This window comes from Silene latifolia, chromosome 7, assembly GCF_048544455.1.
Source record: "Silene latifolia isolate original U9 population chromosome 7, ASM4854445v1, whole genome shotgun sequence".
Classification (NCBI taxonomy): domain Eukaryota; kingdom Viridiplantae; phylum Streptophyta; class Magnoliopsida; order Caryophyllales; family Caryophyllaceae; genus Silene; species Silene latifolia.
The window spans coordinates 19,295,331-19,313,553 of NC_133532.1; the positions used below are offsets into that span (position 1 = coordinate 19,295,331).

An 18,223-nucleotide genomic window follows, 5' to 3' on the forward strand; every position below is an offset into this window, starting at 1 on the left:
TGAAATAAATAGCAAAGTTCATGTATATATATATAATATTCAAACTTATTTAGTTTACAAACAAAGTACCCAAACACTTTATTTGAGTATCTAGAATGGAGGTAGGGAAGGGGGCGAGAAAAAGACTAGGAAGGAAAAGGGAGAGAGATAAGAGGGAAGATTGCTTCTTAAAATTTTCTTTGTTGAAGGAGAAATAAATTATCTTCGATAAGGTAGACGAGGATCCATATCATCTGGAGTAAAGAATGGTGTTTCATGGAGGTGAATGTGATTTATGACTTCTTAGATGTAAAACGTGGCAGAAAAGTAGTGATAGTAATAGTGGATTGGAGGTTGTTTCAAGTAGTAAGAACTAATCACAGTAGCTGATATTTTATTTTACGGGGAAATTAGTGGGGTGAAGGGAGGGTGCATTTGTGGAGGGTGTTGAATTTAACGAGGATAGTGATAATAAATAAGGTTATTTATCAGCAAAATATCGCTCGCATTAAAACATATAGGTAACATGAATAATAACAAGAAACCTCAAAAGATCATACTGATAAACTTAATCTTGACCCCATTAATTCAAATTAAAGTAAAATCTTAATTCTAACAACATTGTCAAGAGCAAGGGTTAGTTTCTATTGGATTGTGGATTTTTCTAGAACAAGGGTTTAGTTTTTCACTTGGTTGGATAAATTTGAGAGAAGTTTCGAAGACAAGGATCGATCTTTCAAGGGATGAGATTGTTTTAGATCATGTGTGTGAATAGGGAAGAACAACAGGGATCTGGGTGAAGGATTTTATTTCAAATGAGAAGATGGGGCAAGACTATTGTTATAGGGGGTGTCATAAAAATTGACCATGTAGTATTGCGTTGGAATTTGGTTCACATTCAAAGATACGTCTATAGTTTGACCGGGATATATAACATTTAACTACCTGTAAATGTTTTTACGTAACTACCATTTGACCCAACAATGATTAAATTATGGTTGTTATTCTAAAGAATGAGATTTTTTGCATCATTGAGTTGATTATGCAGAGTAGATATTATTGTTTTCCTTGACCAATTGAAAAACGCACAGGTATTAATGAATACTCCCTCCAATTCGCTATAATGTTCCCTGTTTCCCAAAACGGATTATTCAGGTAATGTTCCCCTTTCCTTTTTTAGTAACTTTTTTCTCTTATTTTATTCATTTCTCTCTCCTATAATCAAACCCCACATAACTTTTTTACTCCTATTTTATTACTTTTCTTACTATTTTGGCCCCACAACTCATTATTTAACTCCTATTAATTCATCTCTCTCTCCTAACATCAACCCCACCAATGTCCTTTATTCATTTTTAATAGTATTTCTTAAGTATCGTGCCAAAAGCAAATGGGAACAATATAACGAATTGGAGGGAGTATAATCTAAAAACCCTCAATCCCATGTATCATATATATAAACTTCATATTGGTTTTATTTTCCTAAAAAAACAACATTGTCGAGAGCAGGGGTTAGTTTCCATCGGATGGTGGAATTTTCTAGAAGTAGGAGTTTAGTTTTTCACTTGGTTGGATAAATTTGAGAAAAGTTTCGGAGACAAGGATCAATCTTTCAAGGTATGAGATTGTTTTAGATCATGTGTGTGAATAGGGAAGAAAAATAGGGGTTTGCGTAAAGATTTTGTTTCAAATGAGAAGATGGGGCCAAGACTATTGCTATAGGGGGGTGTCATAAGCAGCCCTAGCCATGTAGTATTTTGTCGGAATTTGGTGCACATTCAAACGTATTTCTATAGTTTGACCGGGAGATATAACATTCTAACTACCTCTAAATGTTTTTACATAATTACAATTTGATCCAGCAATGATTAAATTATGGTTGTTATTCGAAGCGGGAAATTTTCTTTGCATCATTGAGTTGATTATGCGAGTAGATATTATTGTTTTCCTTGACCAATTGAAAAACAAACAGGTATTAATGAACAAATTCTAAAAACTATCAGTCCAAGTATCATATATATAAACTTCATATTGATTTTATTTTCCTAAAAAAAAAGTATTTTATTAATCAAACACTCTTTTATTCTTATGTCAATATTATGTTAATGGAAATTATTTGTTGGTCATGCGGCATACATAAAATCAGAGACATGAACGATGTACTATATGTCTATATTTCATTTTATTGTGAAATTTATCACACATTATTTTAATATCCGTGCAACGCACGGGCAAAAAAACTAGTTATCATTAGCACAGGCTAATACTTTGACAAGCCTCTATTATATATATACCCCCATGTATACTTATTAACTTTTATTTAATTAATTATTCCACTCCTTTTTGAGTTACAGAAAGAACAATATGGATGATATCCTAACTCTTTAAAAAACCACAACTCCCTTTACTGTTCCCAGAACAGTATTTCCCGTGCCCCTCACGTGCACTAGAACAGATAGCCTCTATTGTCTTCCCCCCTCTCTATCTCTCCCTCTCTGTCTTTCTGATCTTTTGACGGGATTTGTCGTCTGTCGATTACCTTTTTTTTTGCCCTTCGTTCTTCTAATGTGTATCTAATCTAATTCTAATTCCACCACAAATTCGTTCTTTCTTCATCTTTGTTCAAGATTTTCCACAGTTTGTCTTCCTGCAGTTTCTGCTTTTTCATTGATGGGTGCTTTTGTTCAACGATGGGTCACACTTCAGGTCAGTCTTTTGCCTTTTTCCATATTCTTTTATGTATTTGTGCCATTTGATTAATAGTTGTGGCCTTATGTTCTGAATTTAGTTGCGCTATTTATAATTTTTGTTCGTTCATGCTCATATTTTCTCACGTTTTCCTAATTTTTTTGCATTTTGTGTCTTCTGGCACGGGAAGAAGCTCTGTCCTGCTACATGTATGCCCGTCATTGTCATTGATTGGCGGATGCAGTCCACGTGTTTGGTGATTTGCCTAATTGGGGACATTGTTCATGCAAGTGTCGGGTAGAAATGGTATGATCTTTCGCCTTTTCAGTCGCCTATTTTATTATTACAGATAATATGTTTCTTGCCTTTTTGGGGGGTCTTTGCATGTCGTCTTGCTTAACTTCTGCCTGTGATTTGGGATGGAGGGACTTGTGAAATGTGCATAATTGATGCTTCATTGATGGAGTTCTCGATTATATGCGTGATGTATGAATATTGGTCTGACTAGGTTAATTTAACGTTTTCTAAGTTTACTGGGGTTTAATGAGTGAAGTTAGTGACCATTTTAGAGGATGAATGATGGAGCTTGGTCAAAGTTAGGACGTTATGTATGATTGAGGGTGGAGGTTTTGAGCTTTATTTTTACCATTGGCGAGTTTAGCTATTGAGATTCTTCTTCGAGTCAATGGATTGCGACTTGAATAGTGTGGCTTGAAAAAATTTTGTACTAAGTTTGGCTAAATTTTTACTAGGTGAGACTAAATTTGGGGTAAAAAAATCAATTTGAGGATGTCCTGGCCGTTTTCATGAGATCATGACACAGACACAGAGTGACATAAGGTCAAGCCATGTTGGCCGGTTCCGAGAACAAATCTTCTCACACTGAGATTTAGTATCACGTCCTCCTATAACTCCACTTGATAGTTGATATGTTAGGGTTCTCCAAATGGTAATACTGTAATTTCCGACATCACTAATTTCACAAGTGAAATGTGATTTGGGCAACTTTCCTTAGTTATAGCAGACGATCTGTCTTTCATGTGATAACTTGAACATACTGTGTGAATAATCTCGTATCTTATTTTACTTTTTAGGAAGTGAATGCTATCCTTGGCGAGCAACTATCTGCTGAAGATGAAGAAGCTGTTTAGCAGAGTTTGACAGCCTAGAAGCAGAGGTACTGATCATAAAGCATCTCATATCAGTATTGGCAACTGTAATAAAACTAATTAACTAACCAACCTGGTAAAATAAAATGGAAAATAAAACTTTTAACGAAAATGCTGCGAGAAATTAGGTAAAATATGGATTTTTGCCACATGTTTTGCATGAATACCTTTGTGTATTTGGATTGGTCTTACGATAAACTCAAATAAATGGGAATACATAAGTATTTGGGCTGGTTGCATCGCTATTTCATACAAGACTTGCGTTTTCCCATCAAGTTCAATGCTTTCCACGCCATCTAGCTTTAAAGTATCTTGCTTGTGGTTCAGGGTTTGCACTTTGAAGTATAGTGTTGTGAGTGTGGTGGATTCTTATGATTATGTTTATTTGTTTCTGTAGCTCATGGTCGAAGATCTGCCAGAAGTACCAGATTCAGTTCCAGTTCCAGAAGTTGACGTTGACGAGGAGCTGGAACTCCCTGACGTTCCAACAAAAGGCCCCTATTGCTTCACGTGTTGCCAATGATGATGTCGATGAGGATTCTACCATTATACCCGAGAAAACTAAAGGTATTTGAATCTGCATCCAATTCAAATTTTCATACTTTCAATCAACACAGTCACCAGTTTTTCTTCGGAGTATCGTTTAGTAACATCCTTAAAAGAAATTACTCCGTAATTCCTAGACCTCGGGTCATTCACAATGTCTTGATATCTACCAAAATGAACAAATGACATGAAAACAACTATACAACTGCAGTAAAACATTGTGTACCATTTTTAATATCAAATATATATAGTCTCAGATCACTCACAATAATAATTGTCAAAGCAAAAACAGACGAAGTCGGATATACCAAGAACATAAAACCATCGCTCAGGATTATCTCTGACTTTTAGATAATTCTTATCACCTTAAAATGGCACTTGTCCTTTGCACCTCCATCACTACCTCAAGTATATCATGACACATGAGTAGGTTGCTTCATCAATATACTTAACCGCTTTACATAATTTTAGAATAGGTATGGGTGAATGATGAAGCTTCGATGCCTCTCCAGCGATCATGTATTTGACTAAGCTTAAATGGTTGTCTACGGATTTAACTCTTCCTTTACATGTGTTCCACAAAGGTGAAGATGAGCTCGGATTAATTTGAACCTGTCCGAGCCTTATACGTTGTTTCTTCTTATAATTATTGCAGTAGGTGCGTTTTATATTCTCGCCTTGATAATCTGGGTTTTGTGAATTTCTTATCCTCACTTCTCATCAACAACAAAGAGCCTTAGTTATCCTTAACCTCGATACCGAAATTATTCTTCCTTTTGGGATCACTATCCATATATATGTTAATCGGTATTGCTAGCTTTACTTATCCTGCTGGTGTTTGTTTTTTTTGGATTGCAAACGCTGTCTTTAATTGGGTTCTAATGAATTCTTCATAATCTGGTGGGTTTTCCATGTTTGGTGATGTTGCTGGCGTACTCTTGAGGGTAACAATTTGTACATGTATTTTAGTATTTGATGTTTTTTGACAGATTTAGTGTTTTTTTATTTATTTAATTTAAAGAAATTAATTTATTTATTTTTCTCTCCTTTACTTCACATTTTTTCAACAACCACTTTCTTATAGATTTTACCTGGTTCATTCCGGATCCTTAACTCTATTTCGGTTTTTAAAAATCGTTTTAATCTTTTCTCTCGTTTAAATTTTAAGTTTTTATAAAAGATAGACGGAATTCGATTTTAAAACCCCTAAGTTCACCTTGACTTTCCATTACATTTTCGTTCTCCCTTTTTGTTTTTCATCTTCCCTTTGTTATTCGCATTTTGAGGCGTGCGTTCACCCATGGACGGTTCGAAAGGATGATTCATGTCAGCCGACCCCAAATCATTTTGGGATTAAGGCTCTGATGTTGTTGTTGTTGTTGTTTTCTCCACTGGATTAGAATACTAGATACGGCGTATAAATCAAGTTTAAGCAGGAATCATATCAAGCGTGTTTGAAAGAAATTATTTCCACTTTGGGAGTTTTGGTGCAATTTGAACCTTGCACCACTATTATGTGCGTCATTTACTCAGCTGATGTGCCACATTTTATTTTGTTGCGGAAAAACACTATAAGATTGCCTTATTCCTATTTAGGACTTTAAGTATTCTGGGTCAGTTAATATAGATAGGAGTAAATGGCAAAAGGAAGACAAAAAAAACAGAAATATACAGCCTGTAAGTTCATGATTTGTGCAGACAATGAGTTTAACATAATCATGTTACTCTCCTTTATTTATTGAAAATAAGAATGGTTGCTACTTTGTTCAGGGTTTGTGTTCTAATTGGTGACTTGGGATTTACTTTGATAGATGAATTTAGTGAGATCGAAGCAAAGTTTCTGGCATTGTGATTTTAGTTCTTATGCATTTTTGGCTGATTACTGTGGTGTAGGGTTAGAGTTTTTCCTTTCTAGATTGTGGGAAAATTAAAGATTCTATATTGTTGAATAAATGTGAAATTATCGAATACTATACTGGTTGTTGTCGCACTTTCATAGTTCCATGTATCCATTAAATTGTCCATTTGGTGGTGTTGGATATATGACCGTGTCTTTTTTTTAGTTTTAATGCGGACTAATTACTATATTTATTGTTCCTATTAGGACATGGGTTTGCATGCATGGTTGACTCATGGGCATGCCTTTTACTCATACAATGCTAAAGAACTAGCTATTTCTGAAGCTTTTGAACTAAGGTGTGCTTCAAAGTTGCTGTCTTTTGTGAATTTTTGTTGTTTCTTTATTAAGGATTGGGTGAAGTCTTTGAGCAAGCGATATGAAATTAAACAAAGGGTTTTCTCCACCGTGAGTATTCTCCACAATATGTCCCTTTAGAAGATTGAGTGAAGAAAGATAGACACATTGGTGATTGGTGGTGTTGTTAATGTTATGAACATGGATTGCTTCTCTTTAGTTATATTCTGTAATATTATTGAGATTCAGGAGTAGTACATTAGTGGTTGGTCAAACTCAAACTAAGTAATTATGTTAAACAACTTTTATTGTTCAACTCAGATCCTTGTTAGATATTCGAAAGCAGTATAATTAAATCTGACCCTTAATTTCTTTGGACGTGAATTCAATTTGTTAATTCACTTAATTGGCCCATTGTTGGGAATATATTCTGATTTTCCTTAAGAATGATGGTAAATGTGTTGAATTATTTAAGAACTTCATACTTCCATTTAAGTATGAATAAATTGTCTTTGTATGATTTTAAAGAGGTTATTGAGTACTAGGTTCTGAATTTGTTGTTTCGTTTACATGGCTTAGTACGAATTCACTGTAGAGTAGTATGGACTTCGACTCAGTGATGTGGTGTCATTGGTGTGCGGAGAGGAGAACATTCATCATAAAACAATCTCCTTTCAATTTGACGCCCTAGCAAAGTAACATCTCTGTATGAGCGTAGTTGAATTCCCCATCGTCTGTACCAATCTTTTAAATGGATTTGATAACTTATGCTTTGCTAAGCAGTCACTAACAGAGAAGCCGCAGTTTGGTGTTGATATATGTTTAGATTTATTAAAGTTGATTACATGTGCTGATGTGTCGATATTATATTATATAAACAACATTGACATCTATTCCTTTTCTCCCTATTTGTTTGTATAAATCTTCTTATTATGTTGTAGGTTATGTACAAAAGTAGATGTGATAATCGACAATGAAATTATTGAGCGTGCTTCTGCTGACAAGCGTGAGGTATCCTATTCTTCGGGTCTGCCTTACAATATTGAATTGCAGTCACCTTGTGTAGAGTCTAAAGAATGAGTTTTCAGGCTGGGCTTCTAGGAAAGAAATATGAAGGAAAATATAAGCAAGTTGAAGAAATAGCTTCAAAGTTAACGATCGAAAGGGCCAAATTCCGAGAATATCAGGTATTGCGATTGTGCCTATAGACTTTTGATTGTTGTTAAACACGTAGAATTGTTGGTTTCAATGACGTGAAATTGTGAACAAAGCATTTACTTTCTTGGTAAATCTATTGATAAGACTTTTTAAAAGTTGACTGCTGAAGTTCTCATGGTGAAACTATTTCCTCTATACAATTCTCCAAGATTTTGAACAGAATAATTGCTACTCTTGAGCTATTAATTTGTAGGCTATTCTCTGTTGCTAACCTGAGTCTATTATATGCCATAAAACTTTCCAGGAGCGGAAAATGGAATTGCAACTAGCAATTACTAACATGGTACAAGGTGGAAATTCTGATGGTATTCTTCAGGTAAACTTTGATCCATCACTTTTTGGGTCTAATGCTATCTTCAAAGAAAATAGTAACTTCTACTGATGAGTTGCTTTATATCCAGGTATGTGCTGATAGAATACCGTCATATTTTGAGGAGCTATTGAAGGCTTTGTCTGAACGCTGTAAGAAACATGGTTTAGAAACTAAGTCGGAAGCATTAATTGAGCTCCCCAAAGGTAATGCTTGAAACTATTCTTGGTGCTTCCCTATTGTTCCTTGACCATTTGTGTTTCTTGTTTGGTGATTTATTTTTCCCAAAGAATATATATTCATCACTCTGGATTTTATTTGCCAGAGTAACCAGACAGGGTAGGAGAATGCATTAGCTTCTCTTTGGTATCTGACTTTTATGCTATATTTCTGTTAAAGGCTGGCAGTCCGGGATTCAAGAAGGAGCTGTGGTATGGGATGAAGAATGAGATCAGTTTGAAGATGAAGGTAACAGGGAAAAAAAATCCTTTCTTCCAATGCCCGCTTTTAGCCCCCTGTTCTCCCTCTGTGGAGAGTGCACTGCAGGATTTCTTCACAATCATCTTTTGTATAGCCATATTTAGTCGCGGAACATTCTCCCGTTGCAAATAACTTGAGTCTTGGGCTCTTGGCAATTGAATTTTGGCACCTTGTATAGTTTCCATTTCCAAATGGAGCCGAAGGCTCACTATTCTTTGGTTCTAGATTATAATGGAATATGATTCACTAAACAAATTACACTTTTTTTTTATGGTAAAGTAGCTGTCAATCTGTCATTGCGTGCAGTTCGATCTCAATGCAATTTTCATTATGAGTCATCCCCAAACATCCTCTCTTTGGTGTTAAGATTATGTAAATCCGACCCCTCTTACCATCGTATTTGATAGAGCTTTTGAGACACTGGGATATGTTAGTTTGATGTTGTATTGTTGTGTCTGTATGGTATCTGATTGCCTGATTGGTTACTTCCAGGATTACAATTTGACAAGGAAATTTTTTCGGGTATTCCAAATGCAAAAACCTCTCCAAATTCGACATTATTCGAGAATGGCACATATCCTCACAATGATTCATTTGACCCTGATTCACAGTCAAATGTCGATAACAAGTTAGAGAAGCAGTCCAGTAGAGGCGAGCGGGCTCTTGATAGTGAATCTGGGCATACTCACAGTGAAGATGATTCGGTAAAAAGCCCTCGTGGAAGCATGTCGCCTTGAACTACATCAGAAAGTCCGTCACAAGATTTTCCTAATGTATTTGCCAGGAGCTTTGAGGCAGACACAAATCTTCACCGGTATGGTTTACTAATTTTTGCCCATCTTCTCCTCTATCACAGACTCACAGTGTCTTATGAGTCTTAATATGGAGCTCCCTTGTTCTCTCACAGAAGTTTTAATGATCAAGGTTGGTGTACCTTTGATGGCACCGATGATGTGGATTTCGTTTTGGGGATTTAACTCCAAGGTATGCCAGCCCAGCTGTATATATCATCTACCTATATTACTCAGACAAACCTTTTTTCAAGTTTCGGACCCATGTATGTGTGAATAACAAACATGGCCTTTCATCTCAAACAGTCGGGCTTTTACCTAAAATGAAGTGATTTTTGCCCATCTTATCCTCTATCACAGACTCACAGTATCTTATGTCTTATGAGTCCTAATATGAAGCTCCCTTGTTCTCTCACAGAAGTTTTGACATCAAGGTTGGGGTAACTTTGATGACACTGATGATGTGGATTCCGTGTGGGGATTTAACTACAAGGTAAGCCAGCCAGCTAATCTACCTATATTACTCACACAGACCTTTTTTTTTTCAAGTTTTGGACCATGTATGTGTCTGAATAACCGGCATGGCCTTTCATCTCAAACAGTTAAGAAGAATATCAATTTTTGTGAGACCTTCTCATTTAAGAATTTGTGAAGAAATGTAATTATACATGTGTGAAGTATGATGTTCCTTGTTGATTACTCTATTAAAGATTTACCACTAGCAACATCCCTTTCCCTTTTCTGTCTTTGCAGTCTGGTTTTCATCACTCTTGCTCTTTGTTTGAGATTCTAATGGAGTAATGGTTACGGTTAGGGGTGGCTGCGTGGGCTTAGATGGGAGGAAATTTCGAACCTGAGAGCACTGTGCTACTGGCATCAATTGAAAATATGCAGTATACTGTCACAGTGGATGTCCTTCAGACAGTATTCTCAAGAGCTTTGCGAGTTCCACTTGTTTGCTTCCATTTTATCTTCTTAATTGATTGCCTTCTTGACCTGATCCGCGGTTTTTTTTGTGCCTTCAGATTTGTGCAGAGTGCCAGGTTTGACAAGAATGCCTTGATTCAGTACCCGGGTGAGTGCTTATGCTCTTCCTTTCTTTTTTTCTCATTTCGCAATTGGCCTGAGATTGTAGGGACTGTTAATCCATTGTGACTATTTGAGAGTACATCTTACGCTTCACAATCATGGCAGTACATATGAATTTAGTCTTGCTCCAGATTTGGGTCTCAGTGCGAATCTGGCAAATACCATCTCTGCAAAGCTGTCTAATAACATGTACGACTACTTGGTTCGAAGAACACGACTCCAATTAATAAAGGGTCTGAATAACCTAGGCATATGAATTTTATGACCATAGCTTCTTAATTTTGTTTATACTCTAATTCTCGTGTGAGATGGTCTTGTGATAATGTTATTGTGAAACCTCTGCTTGTTATTCTGAACACATCATTTTTTAATAATTAACCTACTATATATATAACATGGTTTTATTTTTTTGGCTTTTTTAATCAATGTCCAAATAACAATGAGCGAATTATTTAGTATTGACTCTTCCAGTATGCTGAAGTATGCAACTTTTAATGCATTTCTACGGCCTGTTGATCTTTGGTTAGTATTTGGTTCTGGTTTAAAGTTATTGTTATTTGTTGACAGCCTACAACCTATCCGCTAGATAAAGAAAAATGGAAATTGCCGCCAAAGGACATGAAGAAGAGAAAGTGAAAGATAACCAGAACGAGAATGAGGATTAAAAGATGACTATCCAGTATTTCTAATTTGTTAATGTCCTCATATCGTTTACACAAAATTATCATTCACGGGAATAGTTTCGCTAACAATTATGGAGCATTTCTATAAATTATATGTTTATTTGGTCTATGTAGTATTTGCCCTATATTCTAAAACAGATAGTACTAGGTTTGGTGCCCGGCTTCGCCCGGGCTACCTCTATTTACCGTTAAATTTTATTTTTAATATTTGTAATATATTTTTCTACGGCATATCTTGTAATTATGATGAAATGTAAAATTTATTTTCAAATTATGAGACACGTTTACTACCCCGCTATTAATATTATTAATTTCACGACATTCTTTCTTAATATCATTACGTTCACTACTAAAGTTACAAATTTTTCTTTTACTAATTCCTCTATTTTTTTGTTAAAGAATTATTAGAGTTAATTTTAGAAGCCTATATTTAAATAAATAAAATATTTCCTTGAGTCGATTGGTTATTTAATTGTTCATACTTTTTCTCATTGTTACCAGGAATTACTTTCACTACATTCGTAGTTACTTTCACTACTCCCACTATCATTATTATAGATCACTACTCCCACGGAACCGTTAATTTTATTAATCTCGTTTCTTGCTACTATTATTTTTACTACATTTAATTTAATGTATAATTTTATGATGATACTAATTAATTCCATAAGTGGGACATGTTAATTTTAAGGAAAATCACTATATTCTTGTGTTTTCTAAATTTAATTACTTTAATTTAATGTAATTTCCATAAATATTCTTCATCAAGGCATCTTTATATATACTTTTAACCAAAACTATATAATATTTACATTGAGGTCCCTTTATCGTGGTATTTCTAACAACGGTGTAACACCCCATATTTTAGTACCATTGGACCACTCGGTATAAGGATACTACCATCTCTGGTACCCGAGGCATGATAATCATAAGACAATGAAAAAACATACTTTATTAAATAAGTTTAAGTGATTACATCATAAAACCAATCGCTAGATAAAGAAAAATAATTTGTTCTCAAACTATAAACCAAGAAGAAAGGAACTGTCCTAATAAACACAACGAAAGACTAAAGACTCGAAATGCGATGACTCCATCCCCGGTATTTCTAGATCCCACGCGTATCCAAGATATACCTCAAGCTAAATCGTTTCACCACCCCGAATGGATCACCACGAGTTTTTAAAACATTTAAAGAATAGTACTAATCACACAATTTATATACATATCACAATAAGATTTGGTCTGAATGTCACACACACACACACACCACCAACCAATTCCCATCATCTCAACATAGTACTTGGTTTGGTGACCACGCCGATGGGGGACCGCACCCGTTCCCACCTAAGCCCCGCTCATCATACCGAGCGATAATTTTATTGTCCCATTAATGTGCACATCCCCTTTCGTGGCGGGTTCCACGAAGGGCGAAATTAGGGCGTGAGATCACTCCCAAAAGTGACCCCACTCAAACCGAGAACGCATCTCGAGAACCATCAACAAACACAACCACAATCACAATCACAATCACAATCATCATATCAAACAACTAACTACAACACATCACCAATATCCCATTTGGGACTAATCCTCGAGTAGAAATCCTACCCGGAAAGCAACACAATCATCGACGATCTAGCATTGTCTCAAAACCTCTCCTTTACAAATCCTTCTCCTATCACATAAACATACAAACACTACCGAATCACAATCTACACAAAAACCCCCAAATCCCTAAATTAGGGTTTAACCAGATTAAAGGAAAGACAATAAAAAGGGTACATAGATCTTACCCTCGACGCAAGGAACTCAACGGTATAAACAACGACAAGAACTCGACCGTCCGAACTCCGGAATTGCTAAGAATGCGATCAAGAAGATGAACTTGTTTGCTTTTCTCTTAAATTAAATTTAGGTTTTGTAAAAGTGATTTAGAACAATGACTAATTAAGCTTAAATACCTTAATCGCATAATTAACAAAACCCGAGAAAACTCCCCGTAAAAATAGGACACTCGATCGAGTACCCAAGGTACTCGATTTAAGTACCTACTCGATCGAGTTAATGTAATTTCCATAAATAGTACCCAACAGTCGAAACTATTTTATTTCGCAACTTACCCTTACTCGACAGAGTAAGGCCTACTCGATAGAGTACCCCAAGACTTATAAATACGGAGTATTACACACGGTACTATCGATTTAAAACTATATAGTATAATTAATTTGTATAGATTTCTTTAATTACATCGAAGTCCCTTGGTTTCTGGAATTAATATATAGTATTGATTGATTGATTGATTGATTAGTTATTTTGAGGATCCGAATGTAATTACCTCAATTTTTTTTCATTCAATGTCTTTTAATTATGTGAAGTACAACAAGAGTTTCAGGTATGTGAAACACTAGGACGCTTTAGCCTAAGTAAATGAACAATGAACTTTTAGGGAATCAGGGATCCATTGCAATCATCCATGTCAGATAATATCCCAAGCAACCATGTCCTATTTTGTTGCTATACTTCCGACTTACTTCCACTTAGCATTTTGCCAAATTGGGGCACCGCGTCCGATAGGGCGCGGTGCAACAACTAGTGTACAAAAGAATTAGAATACTTGGCTAATCGGAAATCCAAATTTGCCCCCTATTGGTGAATTATTGGAAATAGAATTCGAGCGTCAAACAATAACTATCGTCTTTCGCAATAAAGATAGAATGTGGGGTGTAATAATCTACGAAAAGATGTACTGAATTTATTAAATTAAATTTCTCACAAAACTTACATCTATTTCTAACACAAATTCTTATTTGTGACGTATTTAACCCGTTGCAAACTTGTGACGGATATACTCGTCACAAGGGCCAGGATGAACTTTTATAATACCCATTTTCACCTAATCAATTAAGAATATATAGAAAACAAAGTAAATGAACGAATTTGTAAGAAAAACATGTATTACATGTCTTAAGGAAATAATAGAAGATTGGTAATGCATTAACGTATCTATATATTATTATTACACAAAATCTCATTTGTGACGACACGTATCTGTCACTTTAGAGTGACGGATACCATTTTCTCTTACAAATGCCCCAAATAGAGGAGAGAGGGAAGCACATGAGGGTGCCCCCACCCAGGGGCGAGGCCACATACGGCTACGGTGTAGCAACCACTACACCAAAAAATTCAGTTAGAATTTCGTGATTTGCTACACCAATATTTACGGTTTTCACACTAATTATCTATACACTTTACCTTGAGTATATATTTTGCTACACCAGAATCAAAATCCTGGACTCGCCTCTGCCCCCACCTTGTCCCCCCTATTTGTTTTGTGAGTGGCATTATCCGTCACTTGCTCCGACCCGTCTTCAGCAAGACTAATTGTTATTATTAATGTAAAGTAATTTTTAATTACGCTTTTAACGTTGAGATGTTGGTGCAAAAACTTTACACTTTTTTTCAATTTTTTTTTTCCAATTGTTGAACATTATTGACTCACCCCTATAACACAATGACTTCTACGTTTTGTGCTCTCATTGAAAATAATAGTTAGTTCTAAATAAATAATAAATAAATGAGAATTAAATATTTATCTCATCTTATAATTTTACTGAAAACAAAAGTTATCTTCACGTATACTGAATAAACATTTGAAATTAGATAATTGAAGTGAGTAATAGACAACTCTTTCATATCTTTTAACATATTTCCATATAACCTCTATTATTGAACACGATTAAAAAGTGGAAAACAATTAAAGGAGAAACGATTTTTCAGAATGCGTTGCCAACGCACGACAAAAATCAGTAGATAATATGGAAGTCTTCCCTCATGCGGATGTTCTAAAACCCCATTTTTTTCAACGTCTGCTCCTAAAGTTAATAAAGCATGAGACCCTTACACTTTGACGCAAGAGGCCATTATACTTTATCCATACACCGGAACTAGTAGCCTCCAATCCAATTCCAAGTTCCACCAGCCTCCTCAACAAAACAAACTCTCCGTCCTCATGTTTCTCATTTTGATTGATGTCAACAAGCCTTTTAAAACCCTGAATTCTTGACTTGATTACACTCCCATGGCTTCCAGTATCCCATCTAGCAACCCTCTCAACTTCTCCTTCTTCCAGAAAAGAACTCATTTTAACCCTTCTATCACCTCTCTTTCCCTCAAACTACCCCATTCCAACTTAACCTCTAACTCCACCCTCCAAAACCCCATTTCCACTCCTTCACATTTTCACATTTGCCCTCACTTTCACTCCAATCTCCTCCCTCCAAGAGCAACCCAAAAGGGCAATTCAGAGATTTTCAACAATGAGTTCAAAGTTGCAATTATTGAAGAGAAACAACACCAAGCAGTGAAAACAGTGTTGTGGGTGTTGTTTTGGGCATCAGTTTCTCTAGCTGTTTATGCTTTTTCTAAAGATCCTAAGGCTTCTGCCATTGCTTCTTCAACTTCAGTTTCCACTGATTCTTCAATTAAAGCATCTAACTTTGGGTTGAAAATTGCTGCTTCTTTGAGGGGGTTAGGGTGGCCTGATGAAGTTGTTGTCCTATCTCTTGCTACTCTCCCTGTAATCGAGCTTCGTGGGGCGATTCCTGTTGGTTATTGGATGCAACTCAACCCTTTCCTTCTCACTCTTTTATCCATTTTCGGGTCAGTATTTATTTTTAGTTTGGGAGTAAACTCAAATGGTTTACTTTGAATTCATTTTCTTTCAAATGGAAACAACCTCATTGTGTTGCTAACACAGGGACAAGGTTGCGTGCATTTGACCCCCTTACCCTGCAAATTTTGGGAGACTGCTGTCTTAGTCGACTCCAAGTTTGCTATGTTGTTGTTGAACAATGCTCTGCATGTAATTCTTATGGTATATGATAAGGGTTCTATTTTATACATAATTTAATCATAGTGTTATTAGGTTGTTGCCACTCCTGACTATTTTTGCTACTGATTTGGTACTTTTTCTATGTAAATAATGAGCTCCATTGTTAGGTGTCTGACTCAATCTCGGGGCTTATAACATTCCTTACCTTCGAATCAAATGTCTTATCAGGACTCTAGGGTGAGATTGTACGCTTTTGGAGATCAATCTCAAGTTTAGATCTGTTTTGGTTTATGGAGTTGATGTTAGTATGCTGAAGTGAATTGTTGACTATTTTGCATTATGAATTAGAAACCAAACATGAAAAGTTGCAGTTAGCTTCCTTCTACTTCCTGTTCCAGGAAACCTCTTTAGCAAATGGATCTTCAGGAATAAAGATCATCACAATGCCGATCACATTCCGGGAGTGTCTTCAGTAGTTTGAGTAATCTACCATCACATTTCCTTTGGTGATGTTGTAAGAATCTTACACTTCCTCTTGCCACATTCCAGAGAGTTTTGAGTTTTGTGAAATTTTCTCTGGGATGACCTTTTGACATACTCCTTAAGTCTGTAGTAGTTTACATCCATGTAGGTCAATAAATTTGAAGAGGGTAAATACAATTGAATGGCTTACTTGATGAAGGCCTTCTTAATTTAGTGGTCAGAGCCATTTATGGTCTCCAAAATTTTGCCAAATTGATATGTCCTGGTATATTACTGATTGAGTGTTGACTATGTCATTATGTTGAATATATAAACAAATTGATACGGAGTACTATTAATTAATCTATTATAGGAATGCCGCCTTGTTCATTTTGCCTTATGTGAATGTGTGAAACCTTTCTGGGTGGGAAGTCGGTTGTGCTCCTTATACACTTGAGTATCGCTAATGGTATTACGACACTCCATCCTAAATCTAAGAATCTGAAGCTTTTCCACAAAGTAGCGGAGCCTGACACTCAGAATATTTCTAATTGAGTCAAAATAACATAGGGAGTAGTCGGAATTATGACCATCTAGTTTCGTTATTCAATTTGCAGGAACATGATTCCAGTTCCATTCATCATACTCTACTTGAAAAAGTTTGCTACTTTTCTTGCTGGGAAGAGCCACACTGTTTCCAAAGTTTTGGACCTGCTATTTGAGAGGGCGAAGAACAAGGCGGGCCCAATAGAAGAGTTCCAATGGCTTGGTCTAATGTTGTTTGTGGCTGTCCCCTTCCCGGGGACAGGAGCGTGGACTGGTGCAATCATTGCTTCGGTGCTAGACATGCCCTTCTGGTCTGCACTGTCGGCAAATTTCTTAGGCGTGGTCCTGGCCGGACTTCTAGTGAATCTTCTGGTAAATCTCGGGCTCAAGTACGCCGTTATAACTGGTGTTATTCTCTTTTTCGTTTCAACGTTTATGTGGAGTATCCTTCGGAGTCTTAGTAGGTCTTCATCGAAATGATCTGTCATTTGTAATCAATTTGCTCTCTTTCATTCTACCTTGTCAATGTGTCTTGAGATTCTAGATGAATAAGAAACAAGCTAACTTATTTTGTGGCCTCTGATTCCAGACCGTCATTCTTAATTTCTTGCTAGCTTGAGACTAGTTTATGATGTGGATGACCGTTATGTTGCGGAAGATGTATGTCGTAGCATTTGGAAATATCATACTCGCATTGAATTTACATTTTTTTTTTTTCGGAAATTGCACGCGGTGCCCTTGGGGTTTGACATTCTACCCGAAATACCCAATTTTTTGATCTGGGAGCTTTAAAATGCCATAACTCGTGTTTACGAGTTTAGAAAGAACAATTTTTTTTTTCAAATTGATCATCTTTCCGAGAACTACGATTTGGAAAAAAAATTGTCATATTTGGATCCCGTGGCTAGGAGGTTTTGGATGTCAGCGCGCCTAGGCGCAAGGCGCACTGAGGTGCCAACTCGCATCCGACACTTCGAACGGTCAATTTGAGAAAAAAACATCGTCACTTTCCGGCATCGGGTGCATTTTTTTTTGCTTTCCCAAATTGTTCTATAACACACTTTGATATCCAAAACTTTGGAGAGATAGTCTCTTGCTAATTTATTGAGAGACCGCTTTTGTTGTACCATTTGTTTACTTTTTCGTACCCCTTTTATCATTGATTGTGGTTCAAAATGTCTCCTAAATTTGGTACTCCTTCCATTAAATTTCAAACACACCATTTCTCTTT

The 18,223-nt window shown here is 36.1% G+C and overlaps 2 protein-coding genes across 8 annotated transcripts; both read left to right on the top strand.

The window, feature by feature from the left end:
- Positions 1-2,336: 2,336 nt before the first annotated feature.
- LOC141591883 (uncharacterized) lies at positions 2,337-11,479 on the top strand. Of its 7 annotated transcripts, none has more exons than XM_074412371.1 (15): positions 2,337-2,685; positions 2,858-2,973; positions 3,762-3,844; positions 4,234-4,403; positions 6,487-6,578; positions 7,518-7,587; positions 7,665-7,763; positions 8,039-8,110; positions 8,196-8,310; positions 8,504-8,572; positions 9,077-9,398; positions 9,492-9,568; positions 9,794-9,868; positions 10,129-10,450; positions 11,032-11,479. In XM_074412371.1, the coding sequence occupies exons 4-10, from the start codon at positions 4,356-4,358 to the stop codon at positions 8,551-8,553; spliced, it is 546 nt and encodes a 181-aa protein (XP_074268472.1). In that variant the 5' UTR covers positions 2,337-2,685; positions 2,858-2,973; positions 3,762-3,844; positions 4,234-4,355; the 3' UTR covers positions 8,554-8,572; positions 9,077-9,398; positions 9,492-9,568; positions 9,794-9,868; positions 10,129-10,450; positions 11,032-11,479. The 7 variants fall into 7 exon arrangements, with proteins under 7 accessions (XP_074268472.1, XP_074268475.1, XP_074268478.1 ...); XM_074412374.1 differs by having other exon boundaries at positions 2,861-2,973; XM_074412377.1 differs by lacking the exon at positions 2,337-2,685 and adding an exon at positions 4,967-5,040 and having other exon boundaries at positions 2,694-2,973.
- A 3,579-nt stretch (positions 11,480-15,058) lies between these two features.
- Positions 15,059-17,644, top strand: LOC141591887 (uncharacterized). Its single transcript, XM_074412381.1, has 2 exons — positions 15,059-15,812; positions 17,064-17,644. Exons 1-2 carry the CDS (start codon positions 15,232-15,234, stop codon positions 17,470-17,472), a joined length of 990 nt encoding a protein of 329 aa, XP_074268482.1. The 5' UTR covers positions 15,059-15,231; the 3' UTR covers positions 17,473-17,644.
- Positions 17,645-18,223: the final 579 nt, after the last annotated feature.